At 42.5% G+C, this 27,362-nt stretch overlaps 2 protein-coding genes across 3 annotated transcripts in view; one reads left to right on the plus strand and one right to left on the minus strand.

Annotated features, from left to right (window-relative positions):
• Positions 1–683: 683 nt before the first annotated feature.
• Positions 684–19,113, minus strand: RB195_018270 (uncharacterized protein; the record flags this gene model as incomplete). The annotated part of the gene is made up of 19 exons (XM_064185625.1): positions 684–835; positions 927–1,181; positions 5,848–5,878; positions 5,960–6,020; positions 6,091–6,158; positions 6,225–6,321; positions 6,379–6,436; positions 8,485–8,535; positions 8,606–8,703; positions 8,892–8,931; positions 9,053–9,122; positions 10,307–10,377; positions 10,477–10,569; positions 10,774–10,852; positions 14,663–14,745; positions 14,820–14,938; positions 18,610–18,736; positions 18,797–18,933; positions 19,013–19,113. The coding sequence occupies 19 exons, from the start codon at positions 19,111–19,113 to the stop codon at positions 684–686; spliced, it is 1,791 nt and encodes a 596-aa protein (XP_064041506.1).
• A 116-nt stretch (positions 19,114–19,229) lies between these two features.
• The window catches only part of RB195_018271 (uncharacterized protein), a gene marked incomplete at both ends in the record, with an annotated part of 38,252 nt that continues 30,119 nt past the window's right edge, over positions 19,230–27,362 (plus strand). The window contains 12 exons of one of the 2 annotated variants that reach the window (XM_064185627.1): positions 19,230–19,352; positions 22,882–22,948; positions 22,987–23,016; positions 23,078–23,203; positions 23,270–23,374; positions 24,956–25,029; positions 25,081–25,177; positions 25,365–25,468; positions 25,537–25,650; positions 25,714–25,857; positions 25,945–26,066; positions 26,134–26,249. In XM_064185627.1, the coding sequence (XP_064041507.1) occupies positions 19,230–19,352; positions 22,882–22,948; positions 22,987–23,016; positions 23,078–23,203; positions 23,270–23,374; positions 24,956–25,029; positions 25,081–25,177; positions 25,365–25,468; positions 25,537–25,650; positions 25,714–25,857; positions 25,945–26,066; positions 26,134–26,249 (1,222 nt within the window). Of the gene's footprint in view, positions 19,353–22,881; positions 23,017–23,077; positions 23,204–23,269; positions 23,375–24,955; positions 25,030–25,080; positions 25,178–25,364; positions 25,469–25,536; positions 25,651–25,713; positions 25,858–25,944; positions 26,067–26,133; positions 26,250–27,362 lie in introns of those variants that run through there. The other variant, XM_064185626.1, reaches the window with a different exon arrangement.

Raw genomic sequence — 27,362 nt, forward strand, 5'->3', positions numbered from 1 at the left:
GCTTTCTTTATGGAAAGGTCGCATCCCATCGCGGCCTTTGTCCAGCAAGTCCACTAATGGTGAAAGGTGATTTAATATCCAACAAGACGGAAAATGAACAACTCCTCAACTCTAACAACCCAAGCAGCATTGTACGTACCCATGTAAGAAAAGAATGCTCAGCACAGTGCTTATCACAGCCAACAACTCAGATCAAGAGGTAAGCTTGCGAATTTTGTGTAGAGCGGGGAAACGAATGTGGATCCGGTATTAACTTGTCGCTGTGATAGAGGGGATGTAAAAATATGACCTATGGCAATTTCTGGTATGTAAGGTGGTTCGTTGAGAATAGTTTGCGAATCGATGGCTCCATGCGACATTTATATGAAGGAAAAAGCAGGAGAACAAATAAAAGAAATCCTAGAACAACGGCGTCAACAAAAACCCCCATCGCACAGAAGCCGCCTGGCTACGTCCCTGCATGCTATGCCTACTCATTCGGTGAATGTCTGGTAAATCTATTCTACTTCATAGTGCTGATGAAGAACGTCAGGCGTCACCTACTTATTAATCTAACTTTAAAGCATACCGTAAACACACCATTTACAAGAAATTAGAAAATTAAGAAAAAAGCACGAGAGCTTTACCTTATAGGTAATTTATTTCACTACATACACAAAATCACTTTCTGGTTACAACTACCACTACCACTTTGTCCTTTCCAGAGGAACAAGTCTTTTCTTGTGTTTTTTCCCAGCTCGTCTTCTCCGTTTCCGACGATCCAGAGAAGTGCCACCGCAACTATGAGAGCCGTAGTCATTCTTGCAGTGATCCCGCTTGATGCAAGCTTGTGGATCTAGATAAGAGAAGTAGAACTGAACTTTGTATAAAATACTTCTTTTTGATGAACAAAGAACATATTACAAATTATAATGTAAAAAGCTGACCTACAACGTGATCCTTTTCCCGAAAAAACTCAGAATAACTTTGATCATCACATTCTTGCTGGTCCTCCTCTTCCTTATAAATCTTGTGATGAGAGGAACGATCGCATAACTCACTACCCCCATCTTCGTATGCTTCGGCATGAGTAGCTCCAGCAGTACAATCGCTATCTTCATAATTCTTCGCATATTTCTGCTTGGGTAGAGGAACGAACCCTTTAGTATAGACTTCAGCAGCACGCCTTTTCTTCATTTTCGCTATAACTTAGGTCTTCAGAAACTTCATGCTACTTTTACAGAAATATAATGCTTAGAAATAACAAAAATTAAAAGGAAATGCTCTAGGGATGACTTCACATAGGACTGCGAATCAATGAGGCAAGCTCAGATATTGAAATGTGAAACGAAATATCTGCAGCAATTAGCAAAAGATACCCACCACGATTACACCAAATTCATCAACTAGTTTAATCTCATAGTATACCTTCTCAGCTTCTCATTTCTTTGTTGGCTGAAGCTATTACATTAGCAATCATTAGATCTAAATACGAATTGGAGAAAAAACCACCGGAATCGCTTTCGAAGACATCACTACTGTAAATCAAAAGTGTAAATTTAACTCCCTGACGTTTACAAATACCTGAGAATGGGTGTGAGACAACTGGACATGTCACAAAGTGTGTATCTGTTCAGCGTTAAACAATCTGCTTGATCAATCAATCTGCAATCTTCCAACGCGCTCGACTTTAATTCAGAATTGTTTGCCGACTATGAACGTGTGTCTCGTCTATACAACAAATCACGCTGCCTAGCCGATAAACCAAGTCAGTGCTTTTATCATCTCGCACAATTTTGGTATCAATTTATCGACTCCGAAGGGACTTTGTTGGTCGTTCGCTCTGAAACCATCGACCGTGCAGCCGACCCTATTATCAACGGTGTTACACCCATCTCCCATGATCAGAAAATACACCCCATTGGAGTTCCTCCGGTGGAGCATCTGCGGTAGCGCAAACAACCGCAAGAAGTGAATGTGCGAGACAAAGATTTTGCAGCGGCTCGGTTTTGAATGTCTCCAAACAACATTTCGAGGGAACTACCATACTTGAAGGAACAAAAATCGAGCCACTCAAAAATAGGGATTACACAATTCGTCGAAGGGGTAGACATACTTAGGTGTGTCTACCTAGCGTATCTATCTTTAGTGTAAAACTCTCAAATTGAGGTAAGGTCTCGCGGACGAGTCATTAATTTTACGTAAAAGCGAATCTAGTCCAACGTAGAACATACAAAACGTTACTATCTTGCGTTGAAAGATAACATGCGTGGAAATTTTGTATAGTAAGAAAGTGGCTTTCTTTTACAATGTAGGGTTAATCTTGTTGTTAGACTTACGTCTAAGGATATAATCAACACTGCAACAGGGTGAAAAAATAATGGTATGGTGACATTTTGACTAACACAACACATCCTTCTACATAATAAGAAGCTTGCTGTGTGCTTGTCTGCCTGTACATCCGTTCACGTCATAACTAACACTCAATTACACCGATTTGGACCAAACTTTGAATGCATATATTAAAACAGAAACAGAAAGTAGATCTCAGGCCACTTTTCGCACAGATGCATTGATCCACCAATCTAAAAAATACTAGGCAGATTAGAGACCTGCCCATGGGATAAAAGGTTTTACTTATGCCCGCACTAATCGTTGTTTTCATATTTAAAGCAAAACAAAAATCCCACTACATGGAGCTTACGGAGACAAAACCGAAAGACAATTGGCTACCATTTCTCAGTGTCTATGCTGATTTGCCCAGAGGAAACAGGAGAACAAAGTAGTACCAAAATCTGAGTTGTAGAAGCATTCTGATTCATTTTTGAGAGTAGTTTCGTTTTTGTTTAGGACAGCTTGGGTGCTACCTGCCCGCGGTGGTCCTGCTTATAATGAATACAATCAGACATTTGAGTATACGCTTTGGGCACGTAAGAGGTATATCACTTGCACGTTTGTATTGAGGTTACCCAGATATTGCAAAACATAATAGGACGCCTCGTATAAGAGGACATTAGCCAGCTGCTACGATCGATGCACCACTAAGATACAGGTTTTCCAGCGTCCCCTCACCGTACCCATTGGAAGGAGGGTACGACAAGGCGATACTATATCGCCGAAGCTGTTCACGGCTGCATTGCAATGGATAATGAAATCATTCCCTATGGAGAAAGGGGCATATGTGTCGATGGAAGATTTCTCTCGAACCTTCGTTTCGCGGACGACATCGTTCTCTTTTCGAGCAGTACCAATGAAGCAGAAACGATGCTCAACGAATTGAACGAAGCAGGGAAGAAAACAGGACAGAAAGAAGACACAGTTCATGAAGAACACTGCGAGGACGGAGGAGTACAACTTGAAGGCTCCCAAATCGTGGAAACTCCGTCATACATACACCTCGGACGTTCTATGAACATGGAAAACGACTTGAAGGAAGAACTGAAGAAGAATGAGAGCAGCATGGGCAGCATTCGCACCCGTTAGGGAAGATACGGACCAACTGACTGACCAAGATGTTCGTGCCCATCTGTTCGACTCGACAGTTCTTGCAGCGCTCTGTTACGCACCGGAGACGTGGGCAGACACTGCTGCCACGTCTAGGAAGCTACTTACTACCCACAGAGCCTTTGAGATGTCTTCTGAAGTTCAACCGACGCGCACGACACCTAGTCGGTCTTCGCAGCTCCGACTTAAGAGGAATGTCCCGTCTTCGCGATCCAGCGGAATATATATATATATATATATATCGAAAGCAAAGCATAGATGGGCCGGTCACATTATGAGAAGAATCGACGACAGATGAACCAAAAAACGCTAGAGTGGATGCCAAGAGATGCTAAACACCCGCAAGGGAGACCGCCAACGAGATGGGGTGACGTGTTTGCTACACGGATGGACCAGCTGAGAGCTCAGCTGGATACGGCTCAAGGACCTCGTCAGCGTCACTCACAAAAATTGAGAACATCTTGGATGACAATGGCGAGGGAACGAAACGAGTGGAAGAGATGCTGGGGTCCGCACGTCCAGTTAAGACGGGCCATCTTAGTATCTAAGTAAGTAAGACATGCACAGGAAGTTACTGAGAGATACTACTGCACTACGGCACAGCAGGTCTATGCCGTTGGATCCGTTTTTTCGAAGCCAGCGCACCAATTGACGCAATGGGTCCCGTCGTTATAGTTTGTAGGAAAAGGAAGTTTTATCAATGACTTTGAGTGGTTCTGATGAGCGCATAAAGCTAAATTAAAGGCGGCCTTTAATTTAGCTTTATGCGAGAAGTGCGGTAACTTACGGTGTCCATGTACTAATATAAGAAATGTTATGACGAGAAATGACTACGACATTGGTTTTAACGCGGGAGCCAACATTTGGGAAGAAATTTCCTGAGATTTGAGACACGCACGTACAGTCGCTGCAAAACATCGGTAAAATGATGACGCGACGAGTTCTCCTTGAAAGCTTGCACTGAGCCGTGTACAGTGTGCAGAAAACTCCCTGAAGCTCTTCTTCTTTTTGCCCTTTATAGCTTTTCATCTCCCCATATATTGTGGTGGTGCATGAATAGGTCTATATCCTTTGTTCCTGAGACCCCTATAAAGTCTCAGTTTGTAGGATTTCTGTCGTATTTTTTTTTGCGCACAATTTTCATCTTTCGCGGTCGTAATACGCAGCTTCTTTCACTCGTTCAGAAGTTTGTTATGATTCCAGCGCATCTCCGCAAAGATTTAACTTTCCAGGAATTGAATTTTTGCCCCTATTTCGCGTAAGAGAACATATTTGGCCTCTTCTACGACGGGTTTTGGGATCTTAAAGGCATCACCCCACGAATCTGAGGTGGTACGGATTTCAGGTGGAGTATTCGTATACAGGATGGGAGACTACGAAGAGGGGGGTGATTCCGTCCATTTCTTCCTAATCGCCGTAAAAAACGGCCCGAAAGATACGGCTTCGTTCGTTTTGGCGCACCATTTTGTACAAGAGGTTCGACTGGAGCGCGCCAGTCTTGCGCGGCGCCGCATCTTCCGGGCCGTTTTTTACGGCAATTAGCAAGAAGTGGACGTAATCACCTCCCTCTCCGTAGTCTCCCATCCCGTATACGAATACTCCACCTGAAATCTGCACCACCTCAGATTCGTGGGGTGATGCCTTTAATGATTTCGACAATAACTGCAGCTAATCTTGTACTGTTACACAGAAAAAAAAGAAGAGAAATTGAATTCATGCACATTAAGACTTTAAAGGCATTCAAGGAGCGAAAGAGCAATAAAACTAATGGAAAACGATTTTGCTAAAACTGTATGAGTCTAGCCATAGATTATCATGCGAAAAAAGTAGTCGAAAACATGAAAAGCAAAACGAAAAGAACATTGGGGGATTTTTGGCAAACTGCAGAGAGAGTTCTGGCCAGGCCTTCAGCGAGGATGTGCCTCGCCGTCATGTTATAATACGTTTTACTCCAACCGGTAACACCATTCTTCAGTTTCACCGCTTCCATTTCCCATCTTAAGCACCTTTTAGCTTTCCATTAGTACAAAGGAATATAAAATAATTATCAAAATGCTTTCCTTGCTTCCAGGGAGTTGATGTCATGGGAAGTTGACAAGCAGTGTAGCAGTAGAAAAGAAGCGGAGCAGGAAATTTGCGTAAAAATGAAATGAGAGACTGAATCAAATAATTTCAGTCAGGGTGTTAGAACGTTAGTGAGAGGCAAATTTTGCCTTTTCAGAATTTTTTCTTCGAATACTGAGTTCTTCTGCGGAATCATTCAACAATGAAAGTAAAAGAATGTACGTTTTTAGAGGAATAGAAGAGAAGCGCCTAGCGGCCTATTAACTTAGCACACAATTTCGTAATCGGGTAATCACTTACAATTCATATACTCCCTTTCTTCTTCTTCGAGCTGGAAAAAAGTCATTTGAAATACCCGGAAATGGAAAAAAAAACGGAAATAACCTAACTTAAAAGTGAAAACATGGCTTACGATTTTTTTGGCTTCTTCAAAAGACACATTGTAGCGCAGCGCGTACTGCCGAATGTAGCATCTAAAGAGGTAAAGTTATCATACTATACGTTACAAAGCAAATCAAGTCACACTTGAAATATGTCACCTACTTTTTTCCAACATCATCTGAGGAAAGAGCTTCAGAGGGTTTCACTTTTCGTTCCCCAATATCACTCGTCTAAATCGATCCACATTAAAACTCTTATTCCAACTACCCAGAAATTTTTGAAAATTTGTAAACCACTTTAGCTATCTCTTTCCTTCCCATGTAGTAGAATTCTTCGTGCGCAACCTCTTCATGTTCGACAGTGGGCAACTCCAAAGTAGTTTGGGTACCATGCCTTAACAAATGACAGCATCAAGTATTGCATCAAAATAAAAACAAAACAAACCAATACTTAGGAAATATTCGCGCCCCTGGTATTACGAGACGTCCTGTTTCGCTTAAAGCAGGCACTAAAATGAAATATAGTGAGAGAGAACAACAATCCAAACTAAATTGCAAAAACAATATAGTGAGAGAGAACAACAATCCGAACTAAATTGCAAAAACAATCTTTAAAAAAATATATTTGTTTACCTAGATTCCTCTTCTCCACTATTTTATTCAAACAACTACGATGATTTGGAAGGTTTTTGGAAACTTGCAGAGCAAACTTTGACCAACGCAGACTTGTCTCAAGGAAAGATATAAATACAGCAAATTTCCATTCTAAACGTTAGGACAAGCTACTGAAAGGACGTGATGTAAATTTTCAAAGGTTCAAGGCTTCGCAAGTATTAAAACGATGGAGAGGAAAATATTACTACATCATTAGTTATTACTAGATCATTACGATAAAGGATAAAAACTTTGGCGTATCCACTTGGGATGCGCCAACGAGTTTTACTGCACGTCAAGTTAATGTACAGGCCAAAACGCGCTCCCAAACCGCAAGGGTTACGAATTTTAGTAAAACGCGTTGGCGCATCCCAAGTGGATTGATACGTCGAGTGACTTTATCCTAATGAGCTAGTTAATGACTAATGATGCAATAATATTCTCTTCTAGTAGCGAGGATTTGCAGCATGTCGTATCGAAACTAGCTGCAACTTGCAGATTATGACTTCACCATCACAAATGCAAGCAGCTACGTATCTCCTCGACACCCTCAGTAAAAATCAGAGTAGATGGACTAGTGAATGAGTACTGTTATCTCTTACTTAAATGGCCCATCTTCACTGTATATGCCGGCCCAGCATGTTTTCCACTCATTTCGTTCCCTCACCATTGTCGTACAAGATGTCATCAAGTTTCGCAAATGACGTCGACGACGAAGTCCTCGAGCCGTATCCAGCTCAGCTACCAGCTGGCCCATCCTCGCAGCAAACACGCCTTCTCGTCGGCGGTCTCCTCGTGTGCGTTTGGCATTTCTTAGGATTCATTCTAGCGTTCTTTTAGTCCATCTATCGATTCTTCTCATAATGGTCCATCCATGTTTTCTTTCGATATAGATTCCGCGGAGTAGCGAAGACGGGACATTGCTCTTGAGACAGAGCTGCGAAGACTGTATAGGTGTTATGAGACATCTCTCGGCTGCGGGTACTGAGTAACTTCGCAGACTCGGTAGTGGTGTCTGCCCACATATCCGCTACGTAACAAACTCGAAGAGACCTCTTTGGCGGAAAAAAATCCAGGTGGAGATGGTAAAAGGAGATCTGAGGACATTTTGCGGCGATGAACAGTTCAGGTCAGACGTAATATATCACGGATTATGGAATGAAAGCACGAGGATGAATCTATGGGAGTTTTCGACGAAGATGGAACACGATAAGCTCAAATTTGCACGAAAAGCAGTTCAGAATCTCAATGACTACTTATCTCCCGTATTTAAACGAGCGAAGTTCTAAATTGCGCTAAATCGTCTAGGCCAGATGTTGTGTGATGTTACTGGACACAGATGTCACTCAGCCGCTTTTCAGAATAAGACTGCAAACCTCACTGTTTTCCCTTTAAACAGCAAAATCTTCTATCTGTGGCTGCGGAATGTACGGAGCGTCGCAAATAGCGCACAAGAGACGACGCTATAGCAACAGTAATCACTACACAATATATGCTGCAATCACTAACCCTCGCGACTGTTTTGGACAGGCAGCGGCGCAGCAAATGAATAGTTTTTGACTCCTCAATATTCCTAGTAGTAAAGAAATGTATTCTTGTTAGTTAAGACCTATTCGGTAAGAGTAGAATGTCGCTTTTCCCATTATAAAGAAAAAGTATGAAAAAAAGCCGCATTTACATCTAACCATACTGAGAGTGAGTCACCACTATGAGAACAAAAATTCAATTATTCATCAAAAAGCAAGGATAAGTTTGATATTTTTTATTGATAGTTACTCCAAATATCCAGATAAACTGGGACTCAAAAAACTGCACTGTAGACAGTCCTACACAAATTATGAAAACTCCGTTCTAATCGAAAAAGTCAATGAACGTGAGCATGAAACAACCTAGAAAGGCTTACCCATTGCTCCTGATCGCAATAGCGGATCGACAGTAGAGGTAGGAGTTGGAGCTAAATTCGTAGTTGTCAACTCTTAGTTATATGCTTTATCATAGCATCGCCTAATTAATGAAATACTCACGAGGTGTTGGTGATCTAGGAATAATGTCTCTTTCATACACAATAGTAGCTTTAGTTGGAAGGGCTGATAGTTGCGAGTTCGCTATGTTATTTCCCAACCTGCAGGAAAATACCTAACAATGAAAGCAACAAAAGTAGAGATAATGAAGGGCTGAAAAATTGGAAAGAAAACAGGACAGACTGCCACAAAAACCCAATGCAGGTGGATTCTCTAGAAAATAATAAAAGTAACAAGAGAATCTCAAAAGAAGAATGAGAATGAGAAGAAGAAAATGAAGCCAACTTACTGGGCAAAGGCCACTATTCCTCCCAGTGTAGCTAGAATATCTGAAATTTGCAATTTGTTGCACTGAGAAACATTATACAACCCAATAAAAGGAACTTCTGTAACCACACGTAATTTATTTCGCTACTTCAACTTGTCTTTTTCAATTTGGATCGAGCTCACCACGACTTCCAAATCCAGCGGAGCCATGATTATGCGGCAAGTTACCCATAACGGCACTAGGAGGCGGAACCTGAACATTGATTCAGTACCAGCAGACCATTTTCGCTAACAGCCGAAATAAGAAGGCTAAAATTGTAATTTCATTACCGATAGTTGGAATAAAAGGATAAAGTGCACGACGCTGATGGATCAATATGGAGATGCGTCTACGCGTTCGACTTCAATTCAGAATCGTTTGAGGTTTATGAACGCGCGTGCAGATTCACAATGACTTGTAGGGGTGCCAATTTATCAACCTCAAAGAAATGAAAAGCTTGGTTGGAACCAGAGCGACTTCAAACAGCCGATCGATCATGTAACCACAACGTAACCTCATACCGATTGCGCTACACTGCCCTTGATAGCTGGAATGTAAGTGAATTCAATGTACATCTCGAGTGATCTATCTGGTAAATTTTTGAACAAGTTCTCTTGAGCCGCACAAGCTTGAGAGTGAGTGACTAAATGGCCAAACACTAAGTTCCATACAAAAATCGTTTGGAGATATATGTCCATAAACAATTACAATTACAAATCCATTAAAGGCATCACCCCACGAATCTGAGGTGGTGTAGATTTCAGGTGGAGTATTCGTATACGAGATGGGAGACTACGGAGAGGGGATGATTCCGTCCAATGGTGCAAGCCAAAAACGAGAAATCTTCATTCGTTTTGGCGCACCATTTTTTAAGAAGCCGGAGTTATCTTCAGGGCCGTTTTTTACGTCAATTAGCAAAAAATGGACGGAATCATCCCCTCTCCGTAGTCTCCCATCTCGTATACGAATACTCCACCTGAAATCTACACCACCTCAGATTCGTGGGGTGATGCCTTTAACGCGAAAGTACACAACTCTACGTTCTTCACTACAGAGTCATGATGCGCGAATAGTCGTCAAAAAGGAAAAATTTATTTGTTGAGAAAACCTATATTTCTGGAAAAAAAATTCCCAATCACAAGGTTGCATCTTGCTGACAACTCTTCCGCTTTGCGTGGAGTTTGGTGAGTGCAGCGTAGATGTAAGGATGAGATATGCGTAGTTTTTATCTGTTAGCGACAAAACAACTGGTACTCATCAAAAGTGTCACCATATTGGATGGGTCTTCAAACTTTTGTGGTGAAAACGTCCACGCACTAAATATTGGTACTTTTAGACTTGATAGTTGGCTCTGTACACTGCACACATGTACTGAACAGCAAATCTTTTTCACAGACCTGAAATTTTGTAGGAGGGACGACTGACATGATCTCAGGAAGCTGAGGTGGTGGTACTGCGAATGGATTGGCTGAAAAGTAAAGAACGCTTGAAATCAATCTTTCGAAACAGTCAAGTAAAAATATATTCGTACAGAGTAAACACAAATATACTTCATATAATACCCTACAATTATCTGGTAGGAGAAACGGATTTTGCAGTAGCATGTGTTCCGTGGAGATTTGGGCAATAGTGGTCATTTGTGCAGAATTGACGAGAGGATCTTCAACACAAGAAAAAAAGAAGCATGAAATACAGAAGATGAGTTGATGTATTGGAACGCTAGAGTTGTCCAATAAACTATTAATATTGTCAAGCTCTGCTTAACTAGACTCAAAGATATATAGGATTTTCAGCTTTACTCCAGTGTTGAGCTTGAAAGTGATATAAAAAGTGAAAAGTACGCTATCCAAAAAGCAATAGTTACCAGACTGAGAATAAGTATCAGGAACCACCGTGGTTGCAACCCATTCTTTGTGTCGAATTTTCTCTTTTACGTCCTCTTGCTGAATAACAGTATTATATAAAACAATAAATTGTTAGCCTGGGTGTCTGTGTGTGCAATAAATTTCTAGGTGCACATGCAGAATATGTGAACAAACAACTGACAAACAACTGGACAACTAAACCAGATCACAAACGACTAGGAACCTGATTGTGTACTACTTTCTTAAGCTGAACCAAGATTGTTATTGATCTTTATTCTGGCTAACGTTTCGGCGTCGTCGCCTTCTTCAGAGCCTGGAAAAATCAAAGACACGTGTAATCTACTCTCTCAAACGCCTCGTCATCCCACAAGATATGATTTAGCAAACAGATTATTTAAAAGCAACGTCAGAAAAGCAGACCAGCGCTCACCTTGATAGCCACGAAATCGTGATGTTAGCGGACCACCAGTTGTGAGAGTTGCGCCGCTAGTATTAACTAGTAACGATGCCCCCGCCTCTGACCCCGTAGGTCAAAACCCGCAAAGGTCCTGATATGGCGCCAGCTCGTTGGTCACAGCGATGCATTCTTCTTTACGATTCATGATAGGACTTTTGGCCGTGATATAAAACGCTTCCAATGTTTTTCGCGCTAGAACGTCTGATTCGCGTGCCAAGATAGTGACAGCTATCTTGAAAGGGGTGTTGTCATGACACTGTCTGCGATGAGCACCTAAAGGGGATGATGTTTTTGATTTTACGAGCCCGTCTAGGTGCTCCTTGACGCGGATACATAGTGATCTTCCCGTTTCGCCAATGTACTCAGCCCCACATAACTGACAGGTGATTAGGTAGATAACCCCCGATACCACGCAATCATCCTGCCTCCCGCTTGGACAAACGATGCAATTCGGTGTCTCACAAAGTCTGTCATATGCGCGATTGCGGACTAGCTGCTGCTTCAGGTTTACAGGTGGTATGTCCACTACTCTGACTGAGTCTTGCAGACCCGCCTGTCGTAAGCTTGCTCGCACTGCATTGCTCATGTCATCCGAAATAAAAGGAAGGCAGAAAGGGATCTTTATTGCTTGTTCTACCCTGTGGCACCGCCGCTCAGTTGCATGGCTCCGATTTGAATGAGAGACCTTTGCTGGGTACCCATTGGACTGAGCAATGCGGTTAGCCATGTTTATGGAGGCAATGCGCCCTTGAGCTTCAGATGAAACCGTTGCCGCAGTCTTAAACATATTTTCAATGACTGACTTTTTGGTTCTCCAGGGGTGCGCCGATTGGTAGTGAATCAGAATGTTTTTACAACTTGGTTTTCGATACCATTTTGTTTTCCAATTTCCCCTACACAAATGAACCTGGACATTGAGAAACGGCAGCCAATTGTCTTTAGGTTTTTCCCTCGTGAACTTTATGTACTGGGATTGTTTATTTAAGAGATCGAAGCAAGAGTCCATTTCAGCTTGTGTTGGACATACAATGCAACAATCATCTATGTATCGGCAGTACAATAAAGGTTTGCGTTCCAGTAGGGGTTTTTCCACTTTAGACATGAAAGCAACGGCCAATGTAGGCGCAAGTCTTTGTCCCATGGCCAAGCCTCTAATCTGCCTATAGTGTTGCCCAGACCAGCGAAATACGGAACATCTCAAACATTCGCTCAGCAGCATCATTATTTGCTGTATCGCAAAACCATACATGTTAAGAGTCCCCTGGTGTTCGAGAAGCAGCTCTGATGTTGCTTGTAGTGCAGCATCGATGGAGACGTTGGTGTAGAGCGAAGTGACATCGAAAGATTCGATGACACAATCTCCATCAAGGCGCGCTTTGCGGAGGTGCTCTATGAACATTTTTGTGTTTGAGAGATGAGCTGGAACGTACTGGAGTAGCTGGCTGAGAATAGTGTTAAGGAACCAGGATATTCTGTCGGTGGGACCTCCAATATTGCTAATGATAGGTCTAACCTTGAAATCCCCTGGGTTGTTTGAACTAAATTCGGCAGCGGAAAGCTTGTGGGTCTTGATGAGGACATAAAGGACCGGGCAGGTGGGCCGATCACATTTTAGACGCGTGATAGTTGTTTTTGGTAAGCCTACTGATTTTGCGGTCTCTATCCATATCCTATTCAGGCGGCGATATTGTCTGCCAAATTCATGTGCCGATGAGGGATGGTGTAGACTCTCGTCCGTAAGATGAAGTTTCGTTATAGCCCTGTCCAGTTCACTTGAAATCACTACAAATTCTCCTCCTTTATCACTGACCGAGATTTTGATCTTCCCCTCAGCGCAGATGTCACGTAGTTCGCACAAACCTTTGCGTTGTGTGGGTGTTAGGTGTCAAAAACATCATCCCCTTTAGGTGCTCATCGCAGACAGTGTCATGACAACACCCCTTTCAAGATAGCTGTCACTATCTTGGCACGCGAATCAGACGTTCTAGCGCGAAAAACATTGGAAGCGTTTTATATCACGGCCAAAAGTCCTATCATGAATCGTAAAGAAGAATGCATCGCTGTGACCAACGAGCTGACGCCATATCAGGACCTTTGCGGGTTTTGACCTACGGGGTCAGAGGCGGGGGCATCGTTACTAGTTAATACTAGCGGCGCAACTCTCACAACTGGTGGTCCGCTAACATCACGATTTCGTTGCTATCAAGGTGAGCGCTGGTCTGCTTTTCTGACGTTGCTTTTAAATAATCTGTTTGCTAAATCATATCTTGTGGGATGACGAGAGGCGTTTGAGAGAGTAGATTACACGTGTCTTTGATTTTTCCAGGCTCTGAAGAAGGCGACGACGCCGAAACGTTAGCCAGAATAAAGATCAATAACAATCTTGGTTCAGCTTAAGAAAGTAGTACACAATCAAACTCTACGATGCCAAGATTCAAAGAAGGTCGAACTTGGAACTGACTAGGAACCTGTTTTGTATTTCTAAAAGTGACACCAAGATGAAGGTAAACTCGCGATCAGTGCGAGACGAAAAGGATGATCAGTCACCTCAAACTTGGACTGTTCAACTAGATCACTCACCAACTAAATGGATCTCAAAAGGACATCTTGGGTGCACGATACAATGGACTAGCATCTATACGGTCTTTGTAATTACTTAGGGAAATCACCACAACATCCGAGCACTTGACCCGTTCAAAATCTAGAAGGCACACAATACTGGGCCAGCATGGAGAAGCTTCCTTTCATAGGATATGTCGACATAATTATCGATCACGTTGATCGCATCAGTTTCTATTATCTCTCATCTCTACGCAATTTGGCTCTGATGAAAGACGGCCGGAAGAGAGCTGTATTTTCAACTGTAGAAAGTCTTTTCCAAGATTCAGACTAGGTGAATTCGAATCTACAAAGGCTCCATAAGTGACTATTCTGAATGTTACAATGTTTTTGTAAAACTATACATTTTGAGTGATTTTGAAGAGTGAAGAACCCATTGTCAAGTTTTTCTGACGAAACCGGCAGAATTGCTCACCAGAGTGATCAAGATGTAATGAATTGTACTGAAAGGCGGGTCCAATCGTCTTCTTAACAGATGAGCAATAACACTAAAAGCCAGAAACTTTTTTGCGCTGGAACTCGCATTCGAAGTGAATGTAAGCCGAATGAAGCGTTGTACAACGATGGGGCAGACAACTCATTCTTCGTATTTCATTATATGAAACATCTATTACAATGTAACCATTGCACTCTTCTTTGATGGCTGGAAATAACTCGCGAACTCTTCCAATATTCATAAAAGTTGAAGCAATCTGACGTGATGACATTCTGGTAGAACCTACAAGGTTCTCTTCGGAGACAATATGAAAAATTCAAACCATCAGCACCGACGCATTGTCTCTAGGACGAAAACGGCAACCTTTTTAACATACCAATTGTGCATTGACTTGTGGATACGGAGTTGGGAGATCCGCCGGATCAATCGGCTCACCATCAATGTTGATCTCCTCGCTCGCTGTAACATTAAGAGTCATCACTTATTTGAGAAGTGAGTAATTAGAGTTACAGAAAAGTTGAAGATAAGCTAACCAATAGATATGTCATCCAGATGAATTTTAGGGATTGAGCTCGAAGAAGGTTCATTCGAGGACAGCTGGGCCAGTGAAGAGGATTCACTTTTGGCGGTGCTCCCCGCATTGGTGATTAACCTGAATCAGGGTAATGATCCGTACTATGACATTTTTTGTAGGCAAGATCTGTTCTGGAACTCACACCAAACATCAAAACCGGGAATCCTAAACTGGATTGTAGTTTTGGAGCAGTCATACTGCATTAATTTATCCGCCTTATTCTGTGTTCCGCGTTATTTTGCCTTCTCTTTTATTTGCTTCATGGCTTTTTGTAAACTCTTCAAATTTATTCAGTTTTCCCTTCGTTCATCTTCTGTAGATACATTATAACATTCCAGCAGAATGAAAAGGCGAGGTAGAAATCTTAGAAGGAACCAAAAGTGCCAGGGTGAGCAAAAGCAGTGGTTTGCCGTTTAACTGTTTACAAGGGCTAATGTACCTTCATTTTTCGAAAAATACTTCGGAGATTCGGGACGAGAGACATGAACTGTCGAAAGAAAAAAGAAAAAAAGCAGTTGATAAAGCTATTGATTCTTACGCATTTTTCGAACAAGTGACCAAAGCGAAGCTGGAAGGACGAGGTGATAGGATTTCGATAACGTCCCCTACATCTCCTACCGGAATCTTCTCAGCAAGGGACGATTGACTAATGAACAGCAGTTCAGCTGCTGTACGTCTGTTTTCGGTCTCCTGCAATGCAACGGAGAAAAATTTGACGCACATGAGCAGAGTACAAAAGGGCGTATAGGTGTCCGTGCGAAACACCTGAGAAACCGCTTGTTTTCCCAGTATTCCGAAGCTATTCATGATCGGAAAACGAAGTAGAAAAAGAAGTCACTTACGTGAAAAGAAAATGTTGCATATGTTGATGTAAAATTCCTCTCAAACAGAGTCAAGCGCACATTGGGATTTTCCCGATAGGGGATCGTAAGCGGAGTATCGGAAGAGGAAGGGAGACAGATAAGAAGACAGAAGGAAAAAGAAGAGAGTCGTTTAAAGGCAGCACACTAGATCTGACGTGGTGAGGGAATCCACGGAAAAAGCTACATATGTGATAAATTACGGGGTGGTTGCACTCATGTCTTCCTAATGAATCATGGGAAATCATGGGAAAAGACGGAGTGGGGACGGCTTTTATTCCTACGATGTACGTTAGAACATGGCAAACTGTACACGTTTCGGTTTTCTTAGTTGCTTGAATAGGCAGTCGAGGAGCACTCACTGGCTTTCGACCGCTCACTCGTGAATGCGGCGCGTTCACGTGCGTGGCCCGTTGCGTCTTAAATCGTTGTGAAAAAAAATGGCATCTTCTTGCCGACGAATAGACAGAGATGAGCGGAACCACCCCGGATTCTGCATTCTAAAACCTCACCCCTTTTCCCACGGATTCTCTTACCACATCAGATGCCTGTAAAGGCAACATATCGCGAAAATTCGGATGTTGACGTCTCAAGGGGGACAGTATAAAGTTCGGGTACTTGCATAATGCCTTATACAACCACGTACATGCACTTCGTCTACAAGCCATCTCCCATTCAGTCTTTGTGGACGACTAGAGGGCAGTGAACTTGACAACGCTCAAACTCTGAACGTTCGGCTAAAGCCGGACTTCAGGCTTTTTGTTTTTGGTGTTCACTTCGCTTGCCTTCACGATCAATCAGAAATAACAGTAGCGACAGCTTTTTTTTTCTAAAATTAGAACTGTTTTTTTCCATCAACGTTTTTTTTCAATTTTTTACCCGAAAATCCAAGCATAGACGAATAATCTAATGGTTTTTCCCTAAACTTGTCAGTTCTATATCTAGAGAATAATAAAACTTGATTTTACATCTACGTTTCTCTTAAACCTCCGCAATTTGGAAATATTATTCGAAGTATGAGTTTCTTCCGTTGTTAACTATTAGCAAAGAATGATGTGCTAACACGAAAAGACGTGAATATCGCTATCGTAGCGATAAAAATAACGCTCTACGTCAGATCGCGTTCACTGTAGGCTACTATGTATTGTATTTAAGCAGCCGCTCGCACGTGTGTTTCTTCCTTTTGAAAAAAATGATGTTAGCAGCGCTACGGAGACAAGCTGGGAAATAGACATATAAAGGAACCATAGATACCCATTCTACCGCGTTGAGGACCCGCGCACCAATCCGACGCAGCGGGAACTGTCTCTCCTCACTCTATAACTTTCTGGCACCGGCGCACCATTCCGACCTCATGGGACCCGTCGCACCCCATTTTACAGCTATCTAACTCCGGGGCACGAATTTGTGGCCGTAGGACCCGTCTCATCCAATTTTACCGCGTTGGGGCTCCAGCGCACCAAACTGACGCCATGGTATCCGTCTCCCTCTCTTTTTGGAATTTCTTGACTGAGACACACAAATACGCAGATGCACACACGTTACAGATTAAGCCCGTTATTATACGGGATGGTAGCTTGCAAATTTGGAAGTATACATTCATATAAAAGTTTATTTACCCTCACTAACATATGAGGGAAACTAATTTCCCTTATCAAAGCCAACATAAATAATTACACAGCTTTGGGCAATGGTGAAAAGGTAGAGTGCTCGCCTATCAGGTGCATGACAACGGTTCGGCACCTCAATGGTGAAGAGTTTTGCATCACTATGGAGTATTTTCGTGACACACAGGCAAACACACACACACACACATATACATACATACACGGACTAAGCGCGTTATTATATAGCATGATTTATTGCTTGAAAATTCCTGAAAAACCTCAAAAAAAAAAAAACATCTGCGCGATTCCTTCTTGACAGGCATCGAAAACTGGACATTAATCGGTTTCCATGAGGAAGCAGAAAAGCACTCCCCATAGCAAATAAGATGGACTCACTCTCTTTCTACCACGGAAACTTCTTGTTTCCAAAAGAAAGTCAATAATCAACGGCGTGACGCACAACTGCGAGGACCGTCTGCGCTTCCTCAAAAGGCACACTATCACGCCCCTCTAGTATCGATTCGTTGGGACGAGACATTATGGGACGGCGGGAATAGGTTTCTCTTGAGTAATGCGTTCAGACCTTAGGAGTGAATCTCTATGTACTTAGGAAGTCTTATAAGAGTGAGTCTAGTTGTTGTTTGTACAGCAATTCAAAAAGTATGGAGGTGTTATGAATGTTATGGTGTTTCGTATTTCATGATTCCGTTGTCTCGGGTTTTGTTAACGTTTACGTTTATGACGTGTTGTTATTAAAGATAAAAGGTTTAATTACCCAAGTTTGAAGTATCTTGCGAAACGTCGGTTTGGACCGAGTATACCGCGTAGCAAGAAATCAAGGGCGAGCAAACTCTAGCGTATCCACAATTTGTCCCGGCCGATGCACCAAATTGTGGATACGCCAGAGTTTGCTCGTCCTTGATTTCTTGCCACGCGGTATATTCTGTCCGAACCGACGTTCCACAAGATACCTCAAACTTAGGTAATTAAACCTTTTATCTTTAATAACAACACGTCATAAACATAAACGCTAACAAAACCCGAGACAACGGAATCATGAAATACGAAGCACCATAACATTCATAACATCTCCATACTTATTAAATTGTTGTACGAACAGCAACTGGGATCACACTTATAAAACTTAGTACATAGAGATCCACTCCGTCACTTTTCATACAAAACAATCAGAGCAGACAAAGGAAAGCTCCCTTTACCGTAGTTCTGTCCCAGTTCGTCAAAATCGCGATAAGGAATATAGTAAAAAGGTAAAGTAGCTCACTTTTTGGCGTCTCTTCTTCTCTTCTCTTCTTCGACTTTTTCACGCACCTTCCTTTTCACTAAATCCCTGTCGTTGTCTGACAACAAGGGGTTCTCCAAAAAACGTGCGATCACCTCGCGAAGAATCTCTAGAGGGCTTCAACAATAGTACAAAAGGAGGTGCATAAGCAAAATTTGAAACGACGAACTTGGGTTTGATGCTGCCTTCAAGAACTCCAGCAAATCTGGCAATGATTCAATGACTGGCTTGGACGTGCTTTGCTGAGCCTTTGATGGTACGGATGACACTTCCAAAATACGGGAGAGAACAACTTCATTTGATTTCCTAAAAATACATCAACTTTATCTCATCCAATGCTCATCACTTCTGAACTACTACGACAGACTGAATCCCAAGAACTTACGAGGAGCTGCTACTTGAACTCGTCCTCTTATGGTGAGAGTTCCGCAAAGCAGCCAGTAGTCCAGATAATCTTCGAGATAAAGACTCCTTTGGTTCCTCCATGTGGGCAGAAATTTTGCGGAATGTAGTAAACTCAGACCTTAGTATAACATAAACAACCGGTGCAGTCGTCGATTCTGCAGATACGAATGTCGCTCCAATGCAACTAGTTGGACCAAATGCACGTAATGCACGTAGGGAATGGAACCTTCCTACCTTCAAACTCTCAACTGCACTGTATTTTGGACGTTGTGTTATTTACTCGGAGCTTCTTGATTGATATTCATACTACGTGGATTCAGGTTTGTGTATTTCTTCACTTCTGTTCCGCACTCTTGCACAGACACTGCATTCGTTCTGTGGCTGGATGCCATTTAGAACACTGGGCAGACCTGTGATATTTGCTAGCATTCTCGTAGAGGGGAAGATGTAGTGGGGGATCACTCAATGGTCCTCTTGTTTCTCGACGCTCTAACTTACTTTTTTTCTCTCAGTAACTTTGGCTTACATGTCATAGATCCTATAAGACTAATGCTTAATTCTTAGAAATTTGGTTTACTTCGAGATGTAAGGGCGCCACTGAGTGCCCAGCCCCCCTCTCCCACTACATTTTACACCTCGTATGTTCCTGCGCGGGAATAGAATCCCTACGAATGTCGTTGCTGTGATTAATGATGAGCTTGTGCAGCTTCTGAGCTTCATCATACGTACAGTAGTCAAGGAAATTTTTAGATCTGCTAAAGAGGTAGACATCATTCCTGGTTGAGTAGTGTTGCGTTTGTGTAATCTTGTTGCTAAATGCAGCCGTTTTTGGAGTACTTACTGACATGATTCATGCTTTATAAAAAGTGAAGCACCAAAAAGATGCATTGTGCTCTATCCACGTTTAAAGCGTCCTACTATTGAATGCTTAGTTAAAGTATTCACACCTGCATAGACTGAAAATTGGATAAGGAAGGCCGTTTTTTGGTGTCAATCATCAGCAGTTCCCAAAGAACTATGTGGTCTGACAAATCTTATTATGAATGGAGTCAGAGCAGCACACAGCGCATAAGACAAACAATGAAGCTAATAGAAAAAGATTTTGTTAAGACTACGTATTATGCACTATTATATGAGAAAATTTGGATAATAAAGAAGAAGAAGAAGAAAATGACCCTCTTGAAACCACCTCCACTTTCTCCACTTCTCTGCGAAATTACGAAGTTATAAGGAAGGAAGGCAGATAGCTCAAGCAGAGACAACAGTGGGACCTCTCGACTTCGAGAGGTGATACCATTGGACCGAATTTTTGCAGTGGAGGAAAAAAGTTTGGAACCGTACCTAAAAGATTTTTAAGAAAGTCCTATGTTAAATAGCCTTTAACAGTTTGTGCGTGAGTTTAGTAATATTTCATGGCCAAAAACGCTCAGATTACGTAAATATTGATGGGTTTAGAAGACAGACATTAACTTCGTGAAAAGAGCACTTTGAGTCGAAAAATTGGACAGGTTTCATAGAAGAAGACCTACTTTAAAATGTTTGAATTACTATTTTTGAGACCTTCCACTTTTTTCCAACTTACCATCTGTTTCCAATTTTTTCAATCATTATTGAAAACTGGGGCGGTGTAGTCATTAAGAGGTTCCGCTGTGGCTGCAATCGATCGGAGGTTCGCATTCGGTCTGGTGCAAAACAAGCCTTTCATCCTTCCGGGGTCGATAACTTGGTACCAGACTTGTCTGAGAGGATAAAAGCACTGACGTGACACATCGGCTAGCCCCCAGAAGTCATTGTATAGACCAGTTACACGTTCGTAACCTCAAACGATTCTGAATTGAAACGAACGTGGTGGCGCATCCCAAGCGGATTGATTAACGCCAGACACTTTATCCTTTATTTTCTATGGGACGTTGTTACCTCCCCCTCTCCTCCAAGTCATTGTAAGGCTGCACGCGCATTCATAAACCTCAAACAAAGTCTGAGTTGAAGTTGAACATCTGGGCGCGCTTAGGGGGTAACAACGACCCATAAAGAATAAAGTGTTAATCAATCCGCTTGGGAGGCGCCACCACGTCCACTTCAATTCAGAATCGTTTGAAGTTTACGTAAAGTTTGAACCTGCCTATACAGTGACTAACGCTTGTGACGTGACGGTAGCCGATATAACGGAGTTAACGTTTTTTCCTTACAGGCAAGTCTGCTACCAATTTATTGACCCCGGAAGGATGAAAGGTTTTGCTGGCACTGGATCGGATTCAAACCTCCGAGCGGAACCTCTTACCGCCTGCGCCACACCGCGCTTGTTACCTGTAATGCGCAGTAAAAACACAGACTATAAACCCATGATCGAGTAAACTGTGGAATAGTAGTTAGTCCCTAGTCAACTTGTCGAGATAACCTTGTCAATAATATACATCGGCAGCCAAATACAAGACGGGATGGAATCGAAGACATGCTAAAAGAGCACATCCTTAACTTTCCTGCCTTCTTTGAAGCACTTTGTGAAGAAGTCTGACCATCACTTCGGTGGTCTTCCTGTGCGCTGCGCTTAATATGGCGTGGAACCCAGTCGCTCACGACTCTGATCCAAAGGTTTTCGTCGAAGCGCATCACGTGTCTGCCCCACCTTATTTGGTTTTCCTTGGCAAATGTGGCGACTTACTAATGCTCGATCGCTGACGTAGGATAGAACTTCGAATCCTGTCCCTCACTTGTACGAAGCGGGATACTTCCTTTTTCGATTGAGCGTTCGATGACGCTCACCTCATTTCTCCCTGCATGCGAAGTGCTCAGGTTTCTGAAGCATAGGCCAAAGTAGGAAGTACTGCGGTGTTGAAGAAGTGAGCGCGGAGCCGGTCGCGATGTCTCACTAAAACACTTGAGGAAGTTTGAATGTCTCAGGAGTTTATTTAGACTCCGCTCGAGTAACATTGTGAAGTTATTGCAGTACAGCTGTGGCTTACGGGAAGACACAGGTTTCGTGACCCTTAAAGGCATCACCCCACGGATCTGAATCTGGTACGGATTTCAGGTGGAGTACTCTTATACGGGATAGAAGATTATGGAGAGGGGTGATTCCGTCCTTCTCTCTAATTGCCGTAAAAAAGGGTCCGGAAGATATGGCGCGTGCACAAGGCTGGCGCGCTCAAATTGAACTCGTTGTAGAAAATACCGCTCCAGAACGCTCGAAGCCGTATCTTCCGGGCCGTTTTTTTACGCCAATTAAGAAGAAATGGATGGAATCACCCTTCTATCCATAATCCACGATCCCATGTACGAATACTCCACCTGAAATCCGTACCACCTCAGATTCGTATTGGGTGATGCCTTTAAAAGCAGCATATCATGATATTCACGTGATAGGGAAACACCGAGGAAAACGCTGTAGATTGCGGAAACGAACCTGGCTTCGGTCGTCTCCCCATTCATTCTGAAAAAACGGCGCGTTAACCGCATTAGGTCCTCAGAGTAGGTTAGGACGTGTCTCCCTTGAACATACTCCAGTCCCCTCAGCAGCCTCTGTTTAATCTTTCTTTTTCTTTTTAATCGTTTACTTGATTAGGCTTGTGAGGATACCTCATTAATCTTGAACCTCTCGCTCGAAGACGCGTCGCATTCACGAGGGTGGCGCGTTGCAACTGATTTCTTGGGACAGGGCACCTTCCAAGCCGATGAGAGAGAGATGAGCGTTTCCATAATCGACTACTCAGACTAGTCAATTTCCTGATCTGCTATTTTTAAAGGACGAGATTTCCTGCTGTTCATTTTTTGATTTCATTTTTACTGCGGCGTGTCTCAAACTATCCACAGTCCTAAGATACTTTTAATTTTAATTTCGTAGTCCTTCAGAAATGGAAACGAGTCAGGCACCTGAAGAGGTCATCGATGCTGACAATTTGCTGGGCGACGTTAAACCGTCTGTAGCAACCACAGTTCACGGTGTTCAATCGTCAGAAGGGACTCCGCTCGAGGCTCCCAGCGGTTGTAAGTAATGCTTAGATTTCTTCACTACGTGTTTGTTGGCTCGTAACATCATTTTTTCCAGCCAGTGTCCCAGTTGTTCAAGAGGTTGCATTGATTCCTCATACTGGAGAGGCTTTGCCTGCCGAGACTAGTAGCAGTGGTGATGACCATGAACTTCATAGTCTTCTGAGTGAAGTAGCTTCACTGCGTAAGTATTACTCACACTATCCATAGAGGTTAGTTTGCTTAGCTCTGTTCAAATATTTTTCTTCAGGTCATGCAAAGCAGAATATTGAAGAAGAGCTACTACATGTTAAAGAAAAGTGTAATGAACTTTCTACTAGAAACAGCGAATTGCAATCTCAAGTCGCTAGTAGCAGTCAGTTTCTCTCCCTACATTCTCATACAGAAACTGATGTTGAATGTGAAGGAAACATCTGTAATTCAAGTAGATGGTGCTAATGCGGTTCGTGAACCATAGTTAAACAATTCCTCGATCTATGGTGAAGGTCGTATTGACACCAGTAGATGTGAGCACCGTATACAAAACATTCCTCGAGAACCTAACCGTCAACGTTGCTCAGGAACTTGGATTTCTATAGCCATCGGTAGTGGGCGCGCAGCGATAAGCACCGTCGAGATTTTTCAAAGACAGTGTACCACGAAATAGACAGCTTTGGAGTCTTACCACGAGTAGACAGGGTTGGAGGTGTAGTTCACGAATATGAGCGTGATCACGGTTAATTTCTACTAGTAATACAGAAAGTTACAAGTAATACAGTAAGCGTTGGCGAGCTTCCGTTGCTCACTTGAGTTGCATTACTATTCATTATATTGCTGAGCGTTAGATGACGAAGCGTTTTTCCCGTTCAATCGCAGTAGGTTGCATTGTGGAGGAACCGGTGCAACCAAGTTCCCACCTTTTACTATAATACTAGTACTAGTAAGCTATAATCACCGTCATAAATGTAAACTACGCCCCTACCAGTATCTGTTCGTAATAAGATCCCATCACCTTCAATTTCGTGGCATGCCTATTTAAGGCATTTTCATTCATTTTTTCTTCATTGTCTCTCTGATGTGTGAGGATGCATATTGTCAGAATTCGGTGAAAACTTCCACTCGATACTTTTGAGCAGGTTATGTTTTTGTCCGATGTAAGTGAGTGTCTCATGGCGGGATGCCTCTATGCCTTGTGCTTTTCAGCCATCAAAAGGTATAGTCGGGTCAATACGACATGAAACACGAGTGTAGATGATGTGCATTTGCGTACGCGCTCGGAGCGGCGCTGTGGAGGCAGCAGTTGGAACCGAGGTGCTCCCGCCGCCAACTGCAGCGATGGGTGGTGCCAGCAAGGATTTCACCACGCTCCTAGCCACTACGTTCCATCGAAGCGCCTCGAAAGAAGCTGTGTACGCAATTGCGTAAGTGTTTCATGTCGTTTTGACCCTACTTTATAATTGGGTCGAAACGACATGAAGTTCGGTGCGAATGCACAAGCGCTGAAACCGGTGCGGTGGGAGGTAGTGGTTAGAATCGAGGAGTACCCATGCTGACAGCACACTCATAGATGTAAACTCATCGCTGCAGTTCGCCATGGTCCCTTGTCGATCTCAGCCGTAGCTCCCTAGCTCGTGCCAATTCGAGCGCAGCCGCTTACGCAACTGCACGACCTTCATTCCGTTTTGACTCGACTACATTACCTAATGGGTATGGTAATATCAATTAGAAACGATTCAGAGCAAACATGAATAGGACAAATGATGTATAGTGCGCTGAAGATCACTAAGTCCTTTTATTGTTACTCGAAAATAAAACATGCAACTTATATGCATATGCACTGAAAGAAGTGTCATAGTGATATCGAGTAGAAAATGTCATGTACTCAGCAATAGATTTTTCTTTGACCTATTTCATAACTGTGAAACCTATTGTTCCTTGAGCATTGTTTAAATTTCAGTAGAAGACTTGAATGAAAGATGCCGACAGTATCGACAATTGGAGGCCTTACGAAATGATTTAGCGAGAGCGAAGGTGTTCCTCTTATTTTTGAGACCTTAATATTTTCAAGTATCTTAATTCTAGATGGAACTCGACTGTGACATAGAGAGACTAAAGCATGAAAAGGACGAAAGAGATAATGTTGTTCGTAATCTGACGAAGGAGAAACATCTGATTGCTAGTAAGGAATATACGCTTTGTTTGAGCAACTAACGTTCACTGCTTAGTATTGGTTACATCTAATTCTACGTGTCTGAGAATATCATTTTGAGCAGCACAGAAATCGCATCATTAGTTACTGGCAAATTTAGTTTTACCATTTTACCATTACAATCTCTTTTCAAATGTCCGATGATTTCGTTTTTCAGCAGAAAACTTCGCTTTGAAGGACGAACTACAGAAAGTTCTTCATGAAAAAGGTGTTCTTTTGCAGGAGAAAAGCAGCCAAGAACAGGATATGCGCATGCTGATGGTAAACCCGCGAAATCTTGTTATAAATTGATTTGCAAAATTATCCTCAGTTAACCTCATTATCTTTAGTCAGAACGTGAACGAGCGCGTGCTGAGAGTGAAGTTTATACGAATTCACGTCAGTGGTTTCTCAAAGAAATTGCTGAGAGGGATAACAAGTGTGCTGAGCTGAAAATAGAGATTGTTTGTATATACCATTATTTTTGTACCCGAGCAAATAAGTAACCTAAGTAGAGACAGCTGCAGAGTGCCAAAGAGCTATCGTGGCAAAGGGAGAGACTCCAACTAAAGGACGAAATTGCACGTCTTGAACTAGAGGCAGAGGATCACAATGGACAATTGCTGCTTCAGAAAAAGCGTTCCGAAGATACAGTAGAGAGGATCGAACAGGTTTCTCCACGCCAATCTTTGTTTGTTGGCTTTGCGCCGTGCCACCTTTTAAAGCTTCTGCTTTCTGATGACATCAAATCATTGCAGCTCTCCAACGAACACGTTGCTGCTATCTCTGGTCTTCAAGCGGAGCTTCGAAAGGAACGGGAATTATCCAGTCTGTACAAAGAATCCTTGGAGAAAGCGGAACATGTTGCTGCTGAAATAAGGCAAGAGACTTTCTTTTTGATGGATTGTTGCTGTTTGTTTTTTAGGCTCATGTTAAAAGTTTTGCAGTGAACAGTGGAAATCTCGTGAAAATCTTTTTGAGGAAACAAAACAGGTGTTAGCATCAATACAGGAAGAAATTGAAGAGGAGAAGAGGATGAGAAGTTTGGAAGTTGAAAGGAAAAGTAAGTTCCACATTACTGAATTACTGAATTATTCATTACTTTTTTGAACTGGGCTTTCAAACCGACTTAGTATGATGAATGTCACAGGCCGCATATATACTGCTTTGCAAAACTTAGGGACGAAAGTAAACTTCGCATTGTGTTTCACGGCTGAATAAAATAGCTGAATGAAACTTGGACCACACATGGAAAGAACCGCTGCAGTATAGTAGCCGTATAGTATATATACTCAGTTGTGCCCTTATTTCCCGAAGTTCTAACTTACTTTCTCTCTTAGTAACTTAAGTTTACATGTCATAGATCCTCTAAGACTAATGCTTAGGCCTTAGGGCCCCGAATAAGGAAACCACTGAGTGCCCTCCGCCAACGACACTTTACCCCAGTTCTATTCAAAGGCAATAATTACACTTGAGTCAGCCCGATTTTTGATGGTCCCTTGGACATTACAAAATGCGGGACATTTTTTAGATAGCGTGTCATCACCACTTAGTGGCTAGCGTGCTCTGCAATGTACTCCCATGCTAGCCACTAAGTTTATATGGAGAGAGTTCTTTTGGAAGGGCGCTATATTCACGTTGACCTTTCGCTTTGTGACGTCCAGCTTTCTGTGCACGACCATTAAATCTCTGGTTACATACTTCATTTCCATACTTTCATTCGCTTCCTCCAAGTTGTTAGTACAATCTTATGTTAATTTACCTACCTCGTTCTTAAGTTTTGCTCATCAGTGTACGTGTACGCATGCACATTCTAAGTTGAGCTCAACATACATTAGTTTGAGTCATAAATACCTTTCGCTTTGTTTTCAGTTGTGTGGTAAGCACTTGAAGCACTTGAAACTTGATTGAACTTCTCTGTAAACTCTATCGTTGTTTAAAGGCATCACCCCACAAATCTGAGGTGGTACGGATTTCAGGTGTATTCTTATACCTGAAATCCGTACCACCTCAGATTTGTGGGATAGTAGATTATGGAGAGAAGGGTGATTCCGTCCATTTCTTCCTAATTTCCATAAAAAAACGGCTCGGAAGATGCGGTTTGTGCACAAGGCTGGTGCGCTCCAATGGAACTCGTTGTAGAAAACAGCGCGCCGGATCGGCCGAAACCGTACTG

This window comes from Necator americanus, chromosome II, assembly GCF_031761385.1.
Source record: "Necator americanus strain Aroian chromosome II, whole genome shotgun sequence".
Lineage (NCBI taxonomy): Eukaryota > Metazoa > Nematoda > Chromadorea > Rhabditida > Ancylostomatidae > Necator > Necator americanus.